The 22237-nt window shown below is 53.3% G+C and overlaps 2 protein-coding genes across 2 annotated transcripts; both read left to right on the top strand.

The window, feature by feature from the left end:
- The first annotated feature begins 535 nt into the window (after positions 1–535).
- KLK15 (kallikrein related peptidase 15) lies at positions 536–6772 on the top strand. The gene is given in 8 exon segments (XM_057533734.1): positions 536–559; positions 969–1048; positions 1894–1972; positions 4805–4918; positions 4921–4963; positions 5255–5509; positions 5631–5762; positions 6423–6772. Coding segments are annotated over 8 exon segments (891 nt in total). The 3' UTR covers positions 6587–6772.
- A 1465-nt stretch (positions 6773–8237) lies between these two features.
- KLK1 (kallikrein 1) lies at positions 8238–12889 on the top strand. Its single transcript, XM_007179914.2, has 5 exons — positions 8238–8351; positions 10126–10285; positions 11527–11813; positions 11960–12096; positions 12686–12889. Exons 1-5 carry the CDS (start codon positions 8306–8308, stop codon positions 12839–12841), a joined length of 786 nt encoding a protein of 261 aa, XP_007179976.1. The 5' UTR covers positions 8238–8305; the 3' UTR covers positions 12842–12889.
- The last annotated feature ends 9348 nt before the right edge of the window (positions 12890–22237 follow it).

The raw sequence follows: 22237 nt of genomic DNA, 5'->3' as shown, positions 1-22237 counted from the left end.
AGAATTGGATATCCAGACCCAGAATCCACTGTCCAGACTCAGAGATCCAAGATCCAGAATCCAGAATAGAGGGTTCAGAATCCAGAACCAGGGATCCAGAACTGGGGATCCTGGTCCAGCTCCAGAATCCAAGATCCAGACCCCTAATCCAGGCACAAGAAGCATGACTCTAGAATCCAGTTTCTACACTCCAGACCCCAAATTCCAGCTTACATACTCCAGACTCCTGGTTCTATATTTTGATCTCCTCCAATTTTCTGCTCTTGCCCTACTGTCTCTTCCCCCTTGACAAACTGCCCTTGGTAGGGAAATTCCTCCTCACAGACTCAGACAAAAGCTTCAGCCTAATAAATGCTCAGTAGGTCTTGTCCCCCACCCCACCAGCCACTTAGGCATCCCTGCCTGTAAACCTCTCAGCCACTTCCTCCCCACCTCACCCTATCCCCCTCCCCCAAGACCCGGGTGCGGCTGGGAGCTTATAAATTCAGGCATTCATGTGCCTGCTCACTTTCTTCTGGCTTCCAAGCTACCCCAGATGTTGCTGGAGGATCTGGAGGGGGTGAGATCTTTGAGATGGGGCAGGGGGTTTGGAGTGAGGAGAGACACAGGTCTTCCCTGGTCTAGGGGAGACATGGGATGCCCTGGTTCCAGGGAGCAGACATGGACTGCCCTGAGGGATTTGCATGTCAAGGGCACCTGGGTAGGTCCATGTGTTGTTTACTGAGGCACCGAGTTGAACCTGAACCAAGAAAATGTCCTGGAGATGCAAGAGGGAGCTGCAGTGGTGAGGTGGGGGAGGGGATGGAGTAAATCAGGAGGACGTCTTCTAAAGCACTTGTACCGGAGCCAGGAACAAGGTCAGGAGTTATCAGGGGTGCAGGTCAGCTCAGCACAATCTCCCTGAGGCCTCCTGTGTGCCGGGCCCCTGGCTGGGCAGTGCTGGGGACACAGAGAGGACCTGACCTGAGCATTCCTGGGGATGGAACCAGAACAGCCACTATAGGCCCCAGAAGAGATACCTGTTAGGTATCAGGGTCTCCCAGAAGAGGTGAGGGCTGAGCCTCAGAGGACAAATAGGAATTTGGAAAATGCGGGGGAAAAGGGCTTTAATTCAAGCCCAAAGCTTGCCTAGCTCTGGGCAGTGCTGGGGTCCAGAGTCTAGTCAGGTTAGGCTTGTCCTCAGGGAGTTCTTGGTCTGGAAGGGGAGGCAGACTCCACTGACTCAGGGAGGTCAGAAGAGGCCTCCAGGAGGAAGTGGACCTTGAAGGGACCGGGATACCTGGGAGGAGGAACAGCCTGAACAGAAGTGTGGAGGCACGAAATTGCAAGAAGGAAAATGGGAAGAAATAGCTTAGACGAGCAAGGTCAGGAGAGACCCGGCCAGAGGGGCTAGAAGGGGAGAAGCCACTCGTGGCCTCGCAAGTGAGGCTGGGGGACCGGGACTTTATCCTGGGGGTGCCAGGGGTCGGCGAGAGCTGTGAGTGGAAAAGGGACCTGGCCAGGGGGTCCTGTGGAACCAGGTAGGGGTACTGGCTGTGAGGGGAGTGGGACTTGAGTGGAGGGACGGGCTTAGAAAGGAGGACCCAAGAGGCCGGATAGGAGGCTGGTATGGGGTTTGGGGAAAGCATGTATCCTGAGCCAAAGCTCTGGGATAAGTGGATGGTGTTGGGCTCTGCCAGGCTGTGGGTGTACCTGGGAGTCTGTCCCGGTGCCTGGAGAAACAGCAGACCCTTGGGAGATGGGGAGCCCGGGAGGAAGAGCAGGTTGGGGTGGGGAACAAGGATGGTGAAAAGGGGGTTCTTAAGAGCAGGTGGGATGAGTTTGTGTCTGGAGGGATCCAGGTGGGGGCAGGAGGGTCCAACCTCACACCTGCTCGCTCTCTCCCCTCCCCAGACATCAGCAGAGCCCTGGTCCCTCCTTCGCAACGTGGCTTCTCCTCACCTTCTCCTTCCTGCTGACGTCTGCAGGTGAGGTGGGCCCAGGTCAGGTCCGGTTCTGTGGGAGTGTAGTACCACCTAATCCCCCCAGCCTGTCTGGGTCCTGCAGTCTGCCAGCGCCTCCCTCACTCGGGGACCATCTGAGGATCCTTCTCCCACACCCACCCCAGCCACATGCTGACATCCCTGGGTCCTCACCCAACTCCAAGAGCTGTCAGGGGCCTGGGGCTGCTCTGGAGTTCCCATGACAATGAACATGGCCCTTGGGTGACACAGACCTGAGTTCGAGTTCTGGGGCTGCTCCTTCCTTGCTGTGTGACCTTGAGGAAATTGCTTCACCTTTCTGGTCCTTAAGTGCCTTCTTTAGAAGACAGCACCTACCTGCAACAATAATGGTAAGGGCTCAATAGCACGATGTAGGTAAAGCTTATACTAAGCATTAAATACATGCTGGGAAGCTCAAGAACACAGGCTCTGGGTTCAAATCCTGCCTCTGCCACTTTCTAGTTACTTAACGTCTCTGTGACTCAGGTTCCCTAACTGTACCAGGGAGATAACAACAGATGCTCCCTCACAGGGTTGTTGTGAGGATTAAATGTGGTCCCGGCCCAGGTACCGCCCCGTCAAGGTGTGTCAGCCTTGCTGGGCACTTGGTATATTCCAGGCAGAGCGCCCAGCACTCATCTCGTCCTCTGTGGCTCAGAGAGGGGCAGCCACTAGGTCAAGGTGACCCCAGGTGGCAGGAGAGCTCCAGACCATGTTCAGCCACGACCCGTGGAGAAATTAACTGTAACCTGATACCTCTACCCTGGAGAAGTTGAAGGTGGACTTTTATTAACCGCCCCCCCCCCCGCATGACCGTCACTTCTGGGGGCCCCTCAGACCTCCCCCCTGCTGCCAGCCTCCCTTCAGGCTCTCTCTGTGCTCTCTCCTCCCTGCCCCCCACCTGCCCGTTGCACCCAGCTAGGGCCTCCGCCCTCCTCCAGCTTGGACTGGCCAAGGGCGGCCTCAGTGCCCACCTGTTCAACCCGCGCCCTCTGTTCTTCTCTGTAGGACGATCCCACCCTTCCCTTGTTAAGCCCCTTGTCCACCACATCCGCATTCCCCCCGCCTTGCCAGGGCCCTTGGCCCAGTTCCTGACCTTGGCAGGTAGAGTGTGGGCATTTGGAGTGGCTGTGCAAATCTTGCCCCAGTGCGGGTGTCTGTGTGCCTGGCTGTGACCTTGAGGGGACATATCCACATTGCCCAGTGTAGGGGGTCATGTCCTATGATCTTGACGCATCCCTGTGCATGTCCTCGTGCATGGTGCAGTGTGGGTAAGGGGCGTGTGTGTGTGCAAAGTCCTTTGTGTCTACGTCCTGCCCACATGTCGGAACCAGGTCCCCAACTGTGAAACTCAATTAGTGACCCTGAACACCAAGTGAGTGACTTGGGGGCTGATCTAGAGATGGATAAGTATGTCCTGACCTGGCTGCCTGTGTCTTGAGCAATGTGTCTTTGACCTTGAATGCCACCTTTGTGTCCCATGTTTCCCTGGGTCTGATCTAGTGGGTCCACATCTGAGCTCTGGCCCTCTGGGTCGGTTTTATAACTTTGAATCTCCACAAAGTGACTTGGGAATGAATAACAGTTTTGACCTTGACGATCTTTATCTGGGTCTGCACGTAAGTCTGGCTTACTTTGGCTAAATTTGTGTCCACAACCTGAACATCCACACATATGTCTACATAAATAAATCTATATGCTCTTTGTTTAAAATAACTAATATTTTTAAAGCAGTTACAATATGCCAGACATCATACACACACTCTCTCACTCTCTCTCTCTCTCTTGCTCTCTTTCGCATTTAATTCTTACAACAATCCCATTATACAGATGAGGAAATAGAGGCACAGAAAAGTCCGTTTGCTCAAAGTCTCACAGATAATATGTTTGGATCCAGGATTTTTTACTCTATCACTTCAGATTTAACCACTACACTATAGACCCATGTTGGTGACAAGTCTTTTGGGACCTGAGTGTGTATCGGTGTCTCTCCCTGTGTACCCTTATTAAGGACCTCACCTTGTTGTTCAGACCCCGTGTGCAAGTGTGCAAGTCTGTGGCCTAGTATATGCAGATCCACACTGGAGACTGTAAATTTAGGTCTGAGCTTCTATGTCCAAACCTGTGTCTGTGAATGTGTGTGTGTGCACACATATACACACACATGCTCATGCCTTAACTATCCTTATTCACATACACATATGAAGTTCTGTGCTGTGATTCTTGAAGCTGCAACCCATGTACGTGCAAATGAGTTTCAGCTGAAAGTACTATCCATATCAGTTCCTAAGTTTGGAAGACTGGTTGTGCCTGTATGTTTGCCCATGACCTTTTGTGGGTACATGTGTGTCCTTGTAAGATACTGCATTTGGCTGAGATGTCCAGACTCTGGAGCCAAGAATGTGTGTCACACAGATCGAGTGGCCACACCCTTTTGGTGTCTGTGACAGCTCGGTGACCTTGAATGGCTGGTTCCAAGTGACCATCTGTCCGGACCTGTATCCATTGTCCTTGTCTCTACTCCCAATCCCAGAGGACTTCCTGCCCTCTGGTCCTCTCCCTGTCCTCTCTCTCCCGGAGTCCTGTAGCAAACGAGTGGGGGCCGAGGGCAGAGGGACAGTTCTGGAGAAAACAAGCAGCAGTTGTAAAAGCTAGAGAGAAGGCGGTGCTTAAAAATCAACAGCAGGGACATCTTAAGAAGTTGGGGAAAGGCAACAGGTGGAAAATGTGTAGTGAGGTCAGGGTACAAGGAAGGCGTAGGGTGCAAGGGAAAGGACTCTGTCCTCGGGGGTCTTCCTCTGTCTCCTCTCTCAGTGGCCCAGGACGACAGTGACAAGGTGCTGAGGGGTGATAAGTGTGCGCCCCACCCCCAGCCATGGCAGGTGGCCCTCTTCGAGCATGGAAGCTGTAACTGCGGGGGTTCCCGCATCTCCCCGCGCGCTGGGTGCTCTCTGCAGCCCATTGCCAATCGCGGTATGAAGGCTTGGGGTCCTGAGGGGGCGTGGCGGGAGGGTCTAGGGATCTGAGAATCACGTATTCTGAGGACAAGAGCTGGAGCCTGGGGATTGAGTTCCAGGTGTGCGCATGACTTTGGCACCTTGGTCTCTGAGAGGCAGAGGCTGAAACTATTGGCTTCGGGGGCCTTGCGGAAAGGCTGATGGGATCTCCAGATTCCCAAAGGGTCAGGGGACCCAAAGTTGCCCACTCTTTGATCTTTCTGTCTGCTCCGCACCCCGCTTGCGACTAACCACTCGCCCGCACAGCTCCGTGAGAGCTGCGCCAGCGCGATGGCCCGGAGCAACTGCGGGCTGTTTCTCTCACTGTCCCACATGCGCGTTACGAAGCGCAGAGCCACCGTCATGATATCCCGTTACTGCGTCTAACCCGGCCCGCGCGCGTCTCTACCAAAGTGCCCCGGGTCCCGCTGCCCACGCGCTGCCCCCAGCCCAGCGAGGCCTGTGTGGTGTCTGGCTGGGGCTTGGTGTCCGACAACAAGCCCGAGGCCACAGGGAGCCCCGTGTCACAAGGTGCGTGGAAACATGGAACTGGATGTCAGGCCTCGAGGACCGTATTGTCCAGGGCTCTTGGGCGGAGGGAACGAGGGCCTGAAATGTTATGGATTCGCTCCGACTCTACTGTCCTCCCCAGTGAGACTCCCAGATACATTGCATTGGGCCAACATCAGCATTATCTGGACCACATCTTGTAACAAGGACTATGCAGGGCGCCTGGTGAACACCACAGTGTGTGCGGGCGTGGAGGGCAGAGGCACGGACTCCCGTGAGGCCAGAGCTGACAGGGAGCCATGGAAGGAGGGGGAAGAGAGGGGAACAGGTCTGGGAGTTGGAATGGGGCAGGGTTTTGCTTGCTTTGGGCCAGAGAAGATGTTAAGGAGAGTTTTCGGGGATGGAGGAGGAAGGGCAGTTAGAATGGGGGTGAGGTTGGAGTTGGGGTTACAGAGGCAATGGGTTTGGGTTGTGTTTGGGGAGGCAATGCGGTTTGGGACGGCATGGGCTGGCGTTGAGAATGGATATGAGTTTGGTTTGATCTCAGATGGGAAATACATCAGGGTTGAACTGGGGATGGGGGTAAATTTTGTTTGGGAGGCAAGAGACATGACGATCGGGGCTGGGTTGTGTTGGAATGAGGGTGGGCGTGGGTTAGGTTAGATTCTGAATGGGAAAGATGTGGGGGTCAGGTTGGGTTGTGGTTGTGGGGAGGTGGGATTGGATGTGGGTTATATTGAGCTGTGTTGGGTTGAGGTGGGGTTGGATTGATTTGGATTAAACTGGGTTGTATTGAGTTGAGTTGGGGTGGGTTGGCCTGGGGTGGGGTTGGATTGGGTTTTAATTGAGATTCTGAATGGTGTTTAGGATGGGGATAGGGGCACTGGATCCAGAAGTTTCCCACTCAATCTTCCCCTTCTCCCTACAGGGTGACTCCGGGGGTCCGGAGACCAGGTCAGACCCCTGGTCTGTGGGGATGTCCTGCAGGGCATTGTGTCCTGGGGTGATGTCCCCTGCGACACAACCACCAAGCCCAGTGTCTATACCAAAGTCTGCAGCTACTTGGAGTGGATCAAGGAAACCATGAAGAGGAACTGACTATTCTGGCCTACCACCTGTGTCCCTGACTACACAGAAGCCCCCATGGCTGGCCAGCAGCCCCATCTTGACCTGGAACAGAACTGGGCCATCCCCCAAGACCCCGTCCAAGGCCCAGAGGTTAGCCAAGGACTTGCCCATCTGAGACCAGAGCTGGTGCTCCAGGTCACCTGTTTGATACCAGAATAACAGAAAACACTGATGCAAGTTTCTCTGTGGAAGTTTCTGCAACTTACTTCTGGGGATGAAGGGAAATGGGGGCCACAGACTGGGTGGGGAACTCACAGCCACTATATACTGTTCCTTTTCACCCACTGCCCTGACGTTCATTCAGCACCTAGGATCAGCTATTTGATCTTGAGCAAAAGACCCAACCTCAGTCAGCCTGGGTTTCCCCCATCTCATATTGCTTTCCTCAGAGGGTTGTTGTGAGTATTAAATGAGGTGATTCATATGAACTGATTTGAATAGTGCCTGGCACTGAGAAAATACTCTGTATTTCTGGACCCCAGTGAAAGAACGCAGCACACACTAGGTGCTCAAGAATGACTTCATTTTCTTCAAGATTTAGTTCTAGGCTTCCTGGTAGCCATGGCAAAAAGGCAAAAACTCTCTTTTCCTTAGGCAGGTTCCTGACCTACAGCAGAGGTTGGGCCCCCATGAGCTGCTTTGATTTTACTGAAGAGCCAAGAGAATGAGTTGGAAACCTTAGAAATGGATTGGGTTTATCATTGAGGCTGCAGGAATCTAGTTCCTGACCCCAAAAATGTGATGTTTCAAGGTCACTGAACGTCAAGGCACAAGAACCTGGCTCCTGAGACCTAAATAGTTTATGGAGGGGAGGGTGGATTGGAATTTGCAGAGACGATCTCTTGACCCTGCAAGGCAGGAGTCCAGGATCTTTGGGACTTTGGAGGACATGACCTTGAGGATCCAGATTTGGGGAACAAGGAGGAGGTGGGTATTGGGGCCCAACATTGTTTGGGGGGGCATTAGATTTTGAAATGCTAGGAAATTTACCCTGGGAACCATTGAAACTTCATATTCCTGCATCTGGGGATGCTAGGATTTGGTGAGGGGAGGTGCCTAAGATTTTATTATGAAAGGAAGAGTAGATTTAGGGGCCTGGATCCCAAATCTAGGAGTGCAAGAGTCAAGGCATTCTGAAAGCAAAGGCTTACATTTCAGGGGGTTCTAGAAGCTGAGAAGCTGGTATCTTTGGCTAGAAGTGGTGCAGGGAGAAAGGAATCAGGGCCCCACTGCTGGTATTTGAGGGTATATTGGGTCTTGGGGGTACATAGCCTTACGTGGGGTTAAGGTATATGGGGTTTTGTGTTGGAGGTCAATGGTTCTTCCACCTTGCTGTTTCTGCTTCCACTTGCCCCACCTCCACCTCCCCTCACTGGCTCTGTCCCCAAGAGCAAGGCCCCAGGAGCTCCAGGCCCTGCCCTGTCTGGCTTCAGGCCCCAGGAAGGCTTCCAGTGAGACCGAGGGCCTGCAGAACAACAGCTGCTGGCTCTCCCGCCCCTTCCACAAGGGCTGGGGGCGGGAGAGGGTTGTCTGGCCCCCAGGAAGCAGGGGCAGGGCCTTGGCCAGCATCTGAGTGCCAGCAGGGCAGGGGTGGGGCCCTGGGGGGGATGAGGGCTATAAAAGGCTCCTCGGGGAGGGCTCCCCAGCTCCAAGCTCACCGCCTGCCTGCCCCTGGACACCTCTGTCATCATGTGCTTCCCGGTTCTGTGCCTTGCCCTGTCCCTGGCAGGGACTGGTGAGACAGTGGGAAAGATGTGGGAGGGCGGTCGGGCCCCGGTTCTCATGCTGCCCCCCGGCCCCGCTCCATGAGTCCCTCCCCTCCCACATGGTACCGCAGCCTGCACCCCTGCGACCCAGTCTAGCCCAGACCAGGACACCAGGCTCTCTCTTATCTCTCCCAGCCCCACCGTAAAATCCAACCTGGCCCCTCCTCAGTGTCACCTTGCTTGCACTAGGTCCCTGCTCCCTCGGGAATAACCAGACTTTTCTCCTCTTCCCCTCTCAGATCCCTGCCCCCATCCACTTTACTAAAGGGGCAGATCCTGGGCCATCTCTGTCTCTCTCTTCCACGGAGCCCCCCCCCAATCCCATCAGATTCTGGGACCCTAATCACCCCCTCCTATCCCTAGTTCTCTATGGCCCAGTGGTCCGGCTCTTGAGGCCCCAAATCCTACCACACCCTGGTGATTTTCCCCATCCAGCTGTCAGCTCTCAACTAGCTCCTTCAGTCCCGACATCTGGTCCCCCGCCATCCCCCCAGGACCCCAAATTTCACTAGACACCTATACTTCTTCAAAAACAGACTTTCTGGTCTGTGACTAAGTAGGCCTCCCATCTGGTATCGGGGGTGGGTTCTGCAAATGTCTCTTCCTCATCTCTTTGCTCCAGAACCCCACATCCCGCAACCCCAGCCTTTTCCCCCCAGGAAAAATATCCAGAACCCACAATCACATGCTCCTTTCCTTGGAGAATCTCCATCCTTCCCCAAGCTCCAGCCCTTTACCAACCAGAACCCCTCCTGCGCAGCTCTGGTTTTCTGGGAACCCACCCACCAGGATCCCAACACGTACCTTCCCAGCCCAGCTGTCCTGCCCTAGGTACCCCAACATCTGATTCTAAAACCCCACATCAAGTGAGTTCTCTCTGTGTTCCCACAGCTGTTTGGCCCCTGATATGCCTCCTCCTCCATTCCTGTCTTGACGCTGCTCCCAAGAAAACCCCAGATCCCTCCAGTAGCCTCAGCCCATGAACCCCAACCCCATGAGAATCACCCGATCCCAGAATGACTGTTATTCCGCTCTCCCTTCTCCTGAGCTCCCTCCCAGTCTGACCCCAACCTGGTCCCGGGGCCCTCACTCTTGTTAGAATGCCATTGCTACATCACAGGACCCCTTTCCCAGCCTAATCCTTTCATTCATTCTTTGATCTGGAACCCCAAATTCTCCCACATCTCCCAGCTCCATTCCAGGAACCCCCAAATTCCCCAGATGCTCTTCTTGGCCCCTCTAACCTAATTGCCCAAATCTGCGTTCTTTCCAGAAGCCCAAAAGCTCAACCCAAGCCCTAACCATTTCATCAGCCTGAGAGCCCCTTAATCCTCCAAATCCTTCCTCCTGCAGCCTCTGACCTCGTCTCTTGGTGCCTTTATCCTTGGTTTCCCCTCTCAGAACCCATAGCCTCCTGTCCCGCAGTCCAAGAACCCAAATCACCCAACCCCCTCACCAGATGCCTGCTCCAGATGCTGTCTTGTTGCTCCCTACCCTAATCCCGGGGGTCAGCTCTGCACTCAGCCTAGTCTCCACACCCAGGACCAGCCACCAACCCACAATCCCAGGGATGGCTCCAGAATTCCAGGCCCTTCCCAACACCCCCGGCCCATGTTCAGACCCCCAGCTCTGGTCCTCTACCCCCACGAACCTCCAATCACACAGCTCAGCTCCCTCTCCTAGCCCCGTCTCTTAGCCCCATTGCTAACTCCACCCGACCTGACCCAGCACCCCCATCCACAGGTGCTGTGCCCCTTATCCAGTCCCGGATCATAGGAGGCCACGAGTGTAAGAAGCATTCCCAGCCCTGGCAGGTGGCTCTGTACCGTTTCAGCAGCTTCCAGTGTGGCGGTGTCCTGGTGGACCCCCAGTGGGTGCTCACAGCTGCTCACTGCAGGAGTGAGTGAGTAGGGGCAGGGGATCTGGAGAGAGGGGCACACACAGGATCAAGCAGCCAGCACTGTCCCCTCGGATAACCTCAGGGGAGGCTGGGGGACCTGAGGCAGAGAGGGAAGGTTGTGGTCCAGGGTCACAAGGAGAGGGGCAGGGCTGGGACTGGATGACCCCAGGGAAGCCCTCTCCATGGTTGCCTGGGTCTCTTGGGTCAGTCCTGTTGTCTCTCTTTCTGTCTGCCTCTGTCCTATCTCTGTGTGTTTCTCAGTAACTGGCTCTGCTGTGGGTCTCTCTGTGTGACTATGATTGGTCTCTCTCTCCCTCTCTCTTCTGTCTCCATTTCTCTGTGTCTCTCCCTGTCTCTGTCTATCTCAAGTCTCTGCTGCCATCTCTGTCACCTATGTCTCATCCTCCAACTCTCTGACCTGTCTCTCTGTCTCTCTCTGGGTCTCTGCCTCACTCCCTCTCCCATCACTACTGAGCGCACCTCCACCCCAGAGAAATGGAAGAGATTATCCATCCCTGGGCAGCCCCTCCCTCCACGCCAATCATCCACTCCAGGGGGACACAGAGAAGGTCTAGTGGGGGCAGTGGAGGGAAGGAGGAAGGAGAAGAGGAGAGAGGGAGCTGGGGCAGGAAGGGGACGCCGACCTTGGGCTGGGGGCCAGGTCACCCGCCTGCTGGGGAACCAGCCCCGCAGCCCCAGCTGCGGCTGAGCTGGTCGCCCCGCCCCCTCCCCTCCCCCTCCCCCCCCCCCGTGCTCCTCCGTTCTCTCTCTCACTCTCTCACCCCTTTGCCTCCTCTGTCTCTATTTCTCATTCTCTCTTCTTCCTTCCTCCTCCCTTCCTCACCTGGTCCGTTTCTCACTCTCCTGCCTCGCTCTGTCCTTTCCCTCCCTTCCTCTTTTTTTAGTCTGTTCCTCACGGTCTCTGTCTCTTCCTCCTCCTGTCCCCTATGTGCTCCCTCTATCACACCGTCTCCCCTCCATCTTTCCCATCCTCTCTACTGTTCCAAGCTCTTCTTTGACTCCATTTCAGCCTGTCTCTGTCTGTGACATTGTCACATTCTTTCATCTATTTACTCGCAGTCTCTTTGTTTTCTGTGACTCTGTATCTTTCCTCGGTCTCTCTCTCTCTCTCCCTCTCTCCCCCCCACCCTTCCTGTTTCTCTTTCTCATTTTGGACCCTTCCTCATGCCCTCCCTTTCTACCTCCCCTCTCATTCTCATCGTCTCCATCCTCTCCTTCACCAGCAATTACCAGCTCTGGCTGGGTCGCCACAACCTGTTTGAGGACGAAGACACAGCCCAGTTTGCCCATGTCAGTAAGGACTTTCCACACCCCGATTTCGACCTGAGCCTCCTGAAGAACGACACCCTCCCCCCAGGGGAGGACTACAGCCATGACCTCATGCTGCTCCGCCTGGAGGGGCCCGTCCAGATCACAGAGGACGTGCAGGTCCTGGAGCTGCCCACCGAGGAACCCCAGCTGGAGAGCACCTGCTATGCCTCTGGCTGGGGCAGCATCGAACCAGATAAGTGTATGCCAGGGCCACACCCTGCAGCCTGGAGCCCAGGCACCTGGGTGTAAGGGAGGAGGGGGCTGGGGACCTGGACTCCGGAGTCTGGGGGAGGAGAGCTGAGGGGGTGGGGTCTGGCCACAGCCGTGTTTCTCCCTGGCCCGTAGTCACTTACCCAGATGACCTCCAGTGTGTGGACCTTACTGTCCTGCCCAATGAGATGTGTGCCAGTGCCCACCTCCAGAAGGTGACAGAGTTCATGCTGTGTGCTGGACACCTGGAGGGCGGCAAGGACACCTGCGTGGTGAGCCAGTCTGTCCCCCGAGCCTTGCAGTGCTGGGGGAGGGGACTCAGGTTCTGGACTGGGGTTCAGAGCTAAGCAGGCATCTGTCTCCATAACTTCCCAGCTGTAGCCCTCTGCCCCCTTTCCTTCCTGTATCCCCATCCCGGCATCCTGGGTATCTCCCTCCTGCACATCATAATTCGCCTGTTCCTCTAACACATGCTTACTCTCCGGTCAGAGAAAGCTTCTCCGGAGAGGTGACATCTGAGATGCGCCCTGAGGGCGGGAGTGTCCTATGGATGGGTCCCGCTCCTCCTCCCCACTGATCTGTCTGCAGGGACCATCCTCCTCCTGGACCCTCCCTCCCCCCCCCAACCCCGGGGAAGAAACTGGACCCTGAGGTCCCATCCCCATTGGCAGGACTCAAGCCACTGTCCCCTCTGTTGGAATCCCCGCTGATGTTCTTCTGGGAGGGGACTCTGGAGACAATCGTCTCTTTCCCCAGAGGTGGGGAGTCGCTGTCTGGATCTGTGCACCCAGGTCCAAGTGCTGGAGCCCCCCAGGCCCAGCTAACCTCTCTCACACTCTCCCCCTCCCCCTTGTGCTGTAGGGTGACTCAGGCGGCCCGCTGATCTGCGAGGGTATGTTTCAGGGAATCACGTCATGGGGACACATCCCGTGTGGTGCCCCCAATAAGCCCTCCGTCTACACCAAAGTGATTTTGTATGTGGATTGGATCAAGAAGACCATGGCTGACAATCCCTGAATGCCCCCGCCCTGTCCCTTACCCCCAGTAAAATCGAATATGCATCAACTCCTGGTGTCATTTGCCCTTCCAGACGCTAGACACCTGGGAACTCGGGACCCATCCGGCCCAGACTAGAGCCTCCCCAGCCCTCCCGGTCTCTCTCGGCGGGAGATGTGCAGTTATGATCAGGGGGGAAAGGAAGGGTCAGAGGCAGGTGTGGACAAAGAGGCAGAGAAAGGCTCAGACCCCAAAGGACAAGGCAAGAACTCTGAGCCCCACTCTGCCCTGGGGGAGGGCACGAAACGGAGGCTCGGACTCTGAGAGATAGGGCCCACGTTTTATTGTGTCAGGGAAGCCAGGAAGGGGCGGGGGGTATAATTGCAAGCCACGCCTCCCTGGGGCGGGGTCTGTTCCGCCGAGGAGCGGGGCTACGTCAAATGCTGGGCAGTGTCGTGTCGGCCCCGGGCAAGACTGGACATCCTGGGGCGGTGCTGGCCCTCGGAGGGGTAGGAACTCCTAGGATGAAGTGCGGCTTCGGGCCACGGCCAGCGAGGGCTGGACACCTGGGGGCGGGGCCTAGCTAGGCTCGGGGGCGGGGCCACACCAACAGGCCACACAGCACGGGCGGCGTGCGGAACTGGGGGGGGCGGTGTTGGACTTCCGGGGTGGGGGCAGGGGGAGGACTCTGGGCGGGAACAGAGCCGCAAAGGGAGGGCCCTGGCTCGAGGGGTGGGGCTTTGCCACCTGTTCTCTGAGGGTTCTTAGGGGGGTGGGACCTCCAGGGAAGTCTAATCTCGGGCGCGTGGCCAAGATGAAATGGGTGGGCCCGGCACCTGGCGGCGGTTAGGCGTCAGTGTCCTGAGAAGCTCGGGTGCAATTGCTTAGGCTTAGACGGGGGTTCTTGCGGGGGAAGTGACCTGGGCTCTTCCTCGGTGCTCTTGGAGTCCGGGTCTGACTGCTGCTGTTCGGACTTGGACTTCAGGGTGCTCTGCTGCGAGACGCACCGGCGGCGGCTCACCCGCAGCTCCGTGGAAGGCCCCCTTTTGCCCCACATGCCCACGTAGTTTAAGTAGCTCAGGGTTCCTGGGGGTGGGGGCCAGATGGGCTGCTGGACTCCGAACCCCGCCCTAGGCCCCGCCCTCTCCCTCGAGGCTGACCTCCCCGGGGGTCCGCCCCAATCTGGCCAGAAGCCCTGCCGGGTATTCTCCCCGGGTTCCGCCCCCTGCAGAGACCCCGCCCCTTCCTCCCGAGGCCCCGCCCTCACTGGCCCACAGCGTCAAGGCGCCGGCGCCCCAGCACAGGTAGGTGGTCACCAGGTAGGATACCTGTGGCCTCGGTTGGAGCGTCTCGCAGTTGGCTACAAAGAGCGTCAGGCTGAGGACAACCAGGAGCCCTGCACTGGGGTGGGGCCAGAGATGGACACGAGGCTGGACAGGGACCCCGAGGCCCCCAGAAAGAGAAAAGAGAGACATCCTCTCCCACCCTCCATGACAAGGGCGCGCGCGCAAACACACACACACACAAGACAGAAGATACCAGGAGGGGGCGGAAAGAAAGAGGGGGAAACAGGAAGAGAGTGAGAGGCCCAGCACACTCACCCCGACTGAGAAGGATATAGAACTGAGAAACACACAGGGAGGGTGGGGCAGAGAGCCCAAGAGGCGTTCAAAGACAGAGACCCAGCAGGACAGAAACTGAGACACACCTCCCCAAAGCCAGAAAGAGAGCCCCGGGGAGAGATGCTGAGGTGGGGAGGGCACCCCTTCCCCCAGGGAAACACTCACCGATGCAAAAGCTGAGGGAACTGAAGATGAGGTCAGCCTTGTTAAGGCGGCGGAACACTGGCCGGAAGGAGAAGCCCATGGCCAGGAGGAGGAGTAGACACAGGATGAGGGCCACGATCATGAAGCCCATGCTCATGTGGATGAGAACTGGAAGGGAAGGGGGAAATGCCCCAGAGTCACCCCCGGATACTCTCCAAGGTCACCCTCCCAGCTCATCCCCACTGACAGCCCTGAGCAACATCCCCAACAGACACCCCCAAATTTTAGCTACAGACATCCTCAAAATCACCCCCACTGCCCTCGCCAAAGTCACCTCCTTGAAACCCCAAAATGACTCCCACTCTCACAAAGTCAACCCCACGTACCCATAAAGTTAACCCAAAGTCTTTAAAAACCCACTTTCTTTAAAAATTGTGAATCACTATGTTGTACACCTGAAACTTATATAATACTATAAGTCAACTATGTCTCAATTTTGAAAAAAGTCATCCCCACTTGCACCCTCAAAGTTGTCCCAAATCACCCTCTCTTACCCCAAAGTCAATCCTAGACACTCTCATAATCAACTCCACACATACCTCCAAGGTCACCCCACAGATGACCCCTGAGTCACCCCCACTCACATCCTCAAGATCACCCCACAGAATCATCTCTGTTATTTCTAGAGTCATCCCCACAGTCACCCCTAAAGTTATTCATACTCCCAAAAGATGCCCCACAGCAAATCACATTAATACCTTCCATACCAATCCCAGGCACTCCCAATAGCACCCTTAGTCACTTTAATCACCTCTAAAGTCACGCTACTTCTCTCCCACTCTTACCCCGTTTCCCTAATGACCCCACTCACACCCCTAGACCTCCCCAGGTATCCCAATGTCACCCCCATTCACACCCTAGAGCCCCTCACAGACATTCTCCAAATCACCCTCCTGACATCCCCCATAGCACACACACAGATGTACACACAAGAAAATTTCCAAATCCTATAAAACCAAAGTACCTAAAAGACGTAACCACACTCAGTTTAAAATTGATACTTATCCAATTTGCATTTCAGTATGACAAGAGTTTCAGCTCCTTCTGAGAATTACATCTCTCCCTTTTAGCCCTTTCCTACTTTGCCTGCTTTTGAACAGTGCAAGACTATTTCAGCCAAATGAGCTAAGACTCCATTTGCTTTGTTTCTGGCAAACTGCACATATTACAAAATAGCAATAGTGCTCTCAGGATCAATCACATAATCCTGGTTGAGAGTTTTTCATGACATACCCTGCCATCTGGGGCCACAGAGGTAGTCATGTGACTCTGGCTGAGCCAATCACAGTGCCCCATGACCCAGACAGTGGTGATTGGCTCAAACATGGGCACATGACCAAAGCCAACCAATCAAGCTCTTCCCAGGGAGTTTTTGTAACTGAAGCTGTCAGGGACCAGCTCTTTCTTCTCTAATCAAGAGGATTATGAGCTTGGAGCTGCCTGAGCCTTGGACCCAGCCTCCTAGGTGACAGGAGAACTGAGAGAGTAAAACTAAGAAGAAAAAGCAGACAAGAGGAGGAGAGAAAGAGAGTTGAGATGACACTCAAGTCCCTGGCTCTTGTCATCCCAGAGACAAGCCCACTCTGTAGTTTGGTCAGAAGGGATGCCTATTTGCAGCTTACCTCCGCACCATGCATTTCGCCTTCCTGCCGTTCCTCACTTGGAGTCCCAGTTATAAGCCAGTCAGTACGTTGTATTGCTCTAGCCACCATGCTTGGTTTGGGGGTACCTTGTGACCCAGTCACACAGGACTTTTGCAGGAAATTTCTGCACTCTTTTTTCCTGCCGGACCTGAGGTCTGAGTTGTTAGCAGTTCTGCCAGTCATTCTTCTGTCTGCTTTCAGGTTCATTCCCCACCCTTCTCTGTTCTGCATTACAAGGACTACATTTCCCAGCCTCCCTTGCTCACTGACTTATCTCTGTTTGGCTCATGGGAGGCACTGGCAGAAGACTGGCTCTAGCGGGAGGGGCCAAGCCAGGGTCTTTATTCTCCTCTCTTTCTGCCTCACTTGGTGTCTTCAGCCATCGATGCATTTCTTCTGTGATTGTAGCCACCTCTAAGCAAATCCCAGCATGAGTCTATGCCTTCCAGATGGCTCCGACTTCCAGGCTCCAGTAATACTACTTCTTCCCTTTGTCCTTCTGGCGTAGGGGCCTAGCAGCTTCCTGAGTTGCTAATCCCTGATATGCCTCACCATTCCTACTCGGCTTCTCAGCTCTTCTATTACCCATGAAACCAATTCCCTATATTTACTTCCCTCTGAAGCACCTAGAATGATTTTTTTTTCCTAACTGGATCCTGCCTTGCCACTACATGGAGCCTTGAGGATGAAGCCCACTCAAGTAAGTAACCAAGAAACAGACAGACAGTAATGTCTGATGCAGTCCCTTGGACCGCTGAATGCAGCCCTATCTGAAAGCATTTCTACCCCCATACTTTTTCACTTAGGTGAGCCTGTAAATTCCTTCACTCAAGCTAGTTCAAGTTAGAGTTTCTACCACCTGTGATCCAAAGACTTATGACTGATTCAGGTCCCTTCTGTAGGCTCCTGGCAAGGAGCACAGGATTCAGTACTGCCTGAATACCACCCACCAAAATCACAGTCAAACCCTAAAACACACACACACACACACATAAAACCATAATTGAATGTTCACCAAAAATCTAGAAGGAGAAGAACTCCCCAAAGCTGAGGAGCAGTTGGTAAAGTCACAGAGGCAAAGGTGGAGAATTTAGACTACATAAAAATCCTAAATTTCTGCACCTAAAAAATAATTAAAACCTTCACAACCTATTTGTTATTTCTTTATGCCAACCACAAAGCTTTGTATATTCTTAGCATTCAATAAATGGTGATTTACCTTTAAAAGAGAACTGTAATACTGCCATGTGTGTTTTTTAAATGATATATAAATAAATACATACCTATATATGTGTGTGTATGTATATATAATCTTATGTGTATATAACCATAGCCATTTTCTCATATATGCAGAGACTTTGACTAGCAGAACACACAAGAGCTTAAAAATGGCTTCGTAACATCGGTTGCCCCCAGGAAGGGGAACTGGGAGGGACGGGGGACAAAAATGAGAGGGAGACTTTTGCATTTTTTTAAATGTTGAACCACGTAAATGTATTACCTGTTCAAATAAAACAAAAGTCATTTAAATTTTAAAAAAAGGAAAAAATTTTAAATCACACAGAGGGATTCCCTGGCGGTCCAGTGCTTAGGACTCTGTGCTTTCACTGCCAAGGGCCCAGGGTTCAATCCCTGGTGGGGGAACTAAGATCCCAAAAGCCGCGTGGTGCAGCCAAAAAATAAAATAAAATACAATAAAGTAAAGTAAAATCAAATAAAATCACACAGAGTTAACATTTTAGAACAAATGAGGAATGTAATGAATATTCACCATTCTTTTTTGTCTTCCCAGCACCTTTGAACACCAGTCCTATGTTTGGGGAATTTCCCAATGTTTGTATCCACACTTCCCAGCAAGGAGACCAGCCTCTTACTGCTAGGACCTCAGCATGTGACCAAGTTCCACCAATAAAATAGAGCCACGCTAAACTTGGAATCAGCAGCCAGGAGAAATAACCATGAACTCTATTCTAGTCGGGGTGGCTGCAACTACCTCTGGGGTCCTGGGGCAGCAGAGAAAGAGGTTCCCCAGTGGAGTCCAGGCCTGGAGAGACTGGGGTCCACACGTCAGGCTACAGTGTGTGTGACCAGTCAGCCAGTCCTCAGGACTCTTTCGGCACAGTCTTCATCACTCAGTCAGTCCCTGGAGCCCAGTTCCCTGGCCTCACAGAGAGTCTATAAGCTCCGCAATATCCTGTGTAAATCTATTTTCTGCTTAAACCAGCTTGAATTGGCTTCTGCTGCTTGTCATGAGAATCCTGACTTCCATATGGGGAGTGTATATCAAAGCCTTACAAAATTTCCTCAGCCCTTTTGAAGCACTGCTATTCTGCTCTTGGGAATATATCCCCCAAAAGGAGTCATGCTCAAAGAAAGTAATGTAAATAGAGGGGGAAATTGTGCACAGTTGCTTTTGCCCACCCAGCATCCATTCCCATTCTTTTGGCAAGAGCAACTTGATATTGTTCAGAGGAACTCTCTGCCCACCCTCTGTCCTTGTGATTCTGACAGAAATGACCCCCTCCGTTGACTCTTAAGAAAAGCATGGGGCTTCCCTGGTGGCGCAGTGGTTGAGAATCTGCCTGCCAATGCAGGGGACACGGGTTCGAGCCCTAGTCTGGGAAGATCCCACATGCCGCGGAGCAACTGGGCCCGTGAGCCACAATTACTGAGCCTGCGTGTCTGGAGCCCGTGCTCCACAACAAGAGAGGCCGCGACAGTGAGAGGCCCGCGCACCACGATGAAGAGTGGTCCCCACTTGCCGCAACTACAGAAAGCCCTCACACAGAAACGAAGACCCAACACAGCCATAAATAAATAAATAAATAAATAAATATTTTTTTTAAAAAAAAAAGAAAAGCATGTGATTCAGACCCAGCCAGACACAGCATGACGTCCTCCTGACCACAGCAAATGATTCAGGAACGAGTGAGAAATTCCAGGGTAGTTAATCTGATCCCATCGGAGCTAATCCTGAGACCTTTGTGTGAGGGCCACAGAAGAAAACGTATTCTCTTTTCTTCGTCGTTGCTTACAGGAAAAAAATGGGACCCGGGAGCTGCTGAGAGCCCCATTGCCACTGTATGAGCACAGCTTGCCTGAGGGCCCAACACAAAAGAATCCTTCAAGGAGAGATGGCAAGAGACAGATACCTTTTGAGTACCTGGATCCCGAAGCAGGGACAATTTATGCCTGCAGACTTTTCCGTAACTTGAAACCAGCTTGAGTTTGAGAGGTATAAGAGAAAGAGATACTCAAATAAATAAGGTTAATACCACACAATATTCTGGAAGTTGTATGAGCACTTATTTGAGATCTGAAATGAAGGTAGGTGCATTGGCCGGTGGGGTGGCGGATCCTTATAATAATAAGAAGAAATCTGGGGGTAGCACTTACTATGTTCCAGGCACTGTTCTAATTCCTTTACGTGTTTTAACTCACGTATTCCTCAAACAGCCCATGAATTGATACTACTATCACTGACATTATAGAAACGAGGAAACTGAGGCACACAGGGGTGAAGCAATATGCCCAAGATCACCCAGCTACCAAGTGTCTGAGCCAGGATTCAAACCCAGAGCTCCGGCTCCAGGGTCTGGGCTGCCTCTGTGGCAATGCTCAAAAGCACTGGAAACGCGGAGACCTACACGGAGGCAAAATGTTTCTGAAGGAGCTGGAAGGCTCTTGTTATCTTAAAAAAACACACACACTATTTTAAAAAGAGTGAGAGAGAGAATGAAGGTGTCTAGCCATCTAGTCATGAGGCAGATTGGGTTCTGGCCAAGTGTAACGCTCTTTTTCCCATGAGCAATGACAGTCCTGTTTCCTCATAAGCCCACATATAACTCCAGGAAGCTCCCTCATAAGGCCTTCAGAGAATCTCCAGAGACCCTCTCAAGAATTCTAAAGATTTCCCCCCCCCCAACCAAGAACACCCAAAGAGATTCCGCCAGAGATTCTCTCCCCGGATCATCTCCAGAGACCACCCCGCCCCCAGAGCATCCCAAAGCCTGCCCAGGCTCCTACTGACCGGTGACTTGGCCCAGGCTGGCGCACTTGTGCTTCCCGCAGTTGGTCCAGAAGCCCAGGTAGCAGTGTAGGAACCCTGCAGGTAGGCCATACGCCCATCCAACATGCCGAACAGCATCAGGGTCGCCAGGATGTTGAAGACAAGACACCAGCCCCGCAGGACAAACTTGCGGTCCTCCTCCCAGGCAGAGGCTTGTTCCGCTGGGAAAGAATAGAGTTCTGGAGGCCTGGCTCTGCCTGCATCACTCGGTTGCGTCCCAGTCTCCATCTTCGAACACAGCCACGTCTCCACCCCCACCCTAACCTTGCCTTTTACCCCATTCTCAATCCCCTTCCACCCACAGCCATCTTCCCATCCCCACCCAAACCCCAATCCCAATTTCATCCCCACCTCTGTTTCCTGTCCCATCCCAGCACCATCCACAGCCCCGTGCCATCCCCTATATTCTCCCTGTCCTAAACCCCGAACACAACTCCATTCCCATCTCTAGCCCTAGTGCACATCTCCTCTCCCACCCACTACCCATCCTAAACCCAGACCTACTTGTTCTGTCTCCGACCTCCTCCTCTGCTCCCTATTCCACAAAGCCCAGCTCCATCTCCACTCTCAACATCATCCCCTTCTCTCCATCCCTGTCACATATCCCAACCCAGGACACAGATAACTATGACACAGGTTCCAAAGTGTGTTCACGAGGCCAAGACCCATGGTGCCAAAAGAGTGAACACGGGTGGTGCACCCGACATTCACCAAGGGCTGTGATCTGCCAACCTTCCAGCTGGCAGGGACCCTGACCCCGCACTGCTCACTTACCTCCAGCTACGCTGGACTTCACAGGGTCCCTCCCGCACACCAAGAGGGTACCTTGGGGCCTCTACACCCTGAGTTCATGCTCTGATTCATGCTCCTCCCTCTACCTGGGACACTAGTCTTCCACCTTGGCCTGACTGCCCCAATCACTCTCACCTCCAATGTCACTTCCTCCACATCTCCTTTCCTGAGCCCTACCCCACCCCCAGCCTCAGTTCTTAGCCAGGTTGCCCATTAAACACTCTCACAGTACAATGTGCAATTCTCTCGTACGTGCACACCTTAGACTTGGGATTTATTATTTCACTATTTATTTCCCTGCCAGTCTTCCATGAGTGTAGGGAACCAATCTCTTCTATTTCCCGCTGCATCCCTATTGCCTGGTACAGAGCCTTTGCTCTTTGTTAACTAAAAAGAATAATGAATGAATGCATGAATTAATGAATGAAGGGATGGATGCATTGGTGGTACCCAGTAATAGTCATTCCCTTCTCTTCTTCTGAGGTACATCTCAACGTGGATTTCGGAGGAAGTTGGGTCTCTGAGTCTGGAACTCAGGAAGGAGCTTGGGAGATGGAGAAAGAAACTTTTAGGACTGAATCAATACCCATGAAATGTAAAAATTCAACAGGTTTTTCTTACCATGGGTTCTGAGCCCTTTTGCATGTGATCAACCCATCTCATCCTTATAACAACCCTCTGAAGTATCATTGTCTCCTCTCACAGATGAGGAAACAGAGGTACAGAGCAGTTAAATGGATATTCATGTAATTAAAGACATAAAAGTTTACTGGGTTTTATTTTTTCCAAAAGCTCATCACTAAAGCCAAAGGAGAGGATGAAGGAGACAACAGTTCGGAAAATCCCCACTTCTGACTGGAAAGGTGGCATACACTCTTTGGGATGTTTGCACCCCTGCTGACCTCTCCTGAGCCCTTCTTGAGCTGTAGCTGGGTCTGCCTCCTCTCCCCAATCCCAGATTTTTTAATTTTTTAAATTTATTTATTCTTTGGCCACGTCACGTGGCTTGTGGTATCTTAGTTCCCCAACCAGGGATGGAACCCGTGCCCCCTGCAGTGGTAGTGCAGAGTCCTAACTCTGGACTGCC

Source organism: Balaenoptera acutorostrata, chromosome 19 (genome assembly GCF_949987535.1).
Source record: "Balaenoptera acutorostrata chromosome 19, mBalAcu1.1, whole genome shotgun sequence".
Lineage (NCBI taxonomy): Eukaryota > Metazoa > Chordata > Mammalia > Artiodactyla > Balaenopteridae > Balaenoptera > Balaenoptera acutorostrata.
Note: the sequence above shows the minus strand (reverse complement) of the source record. Positions and strands in the feature narration are given on the sequence as shown.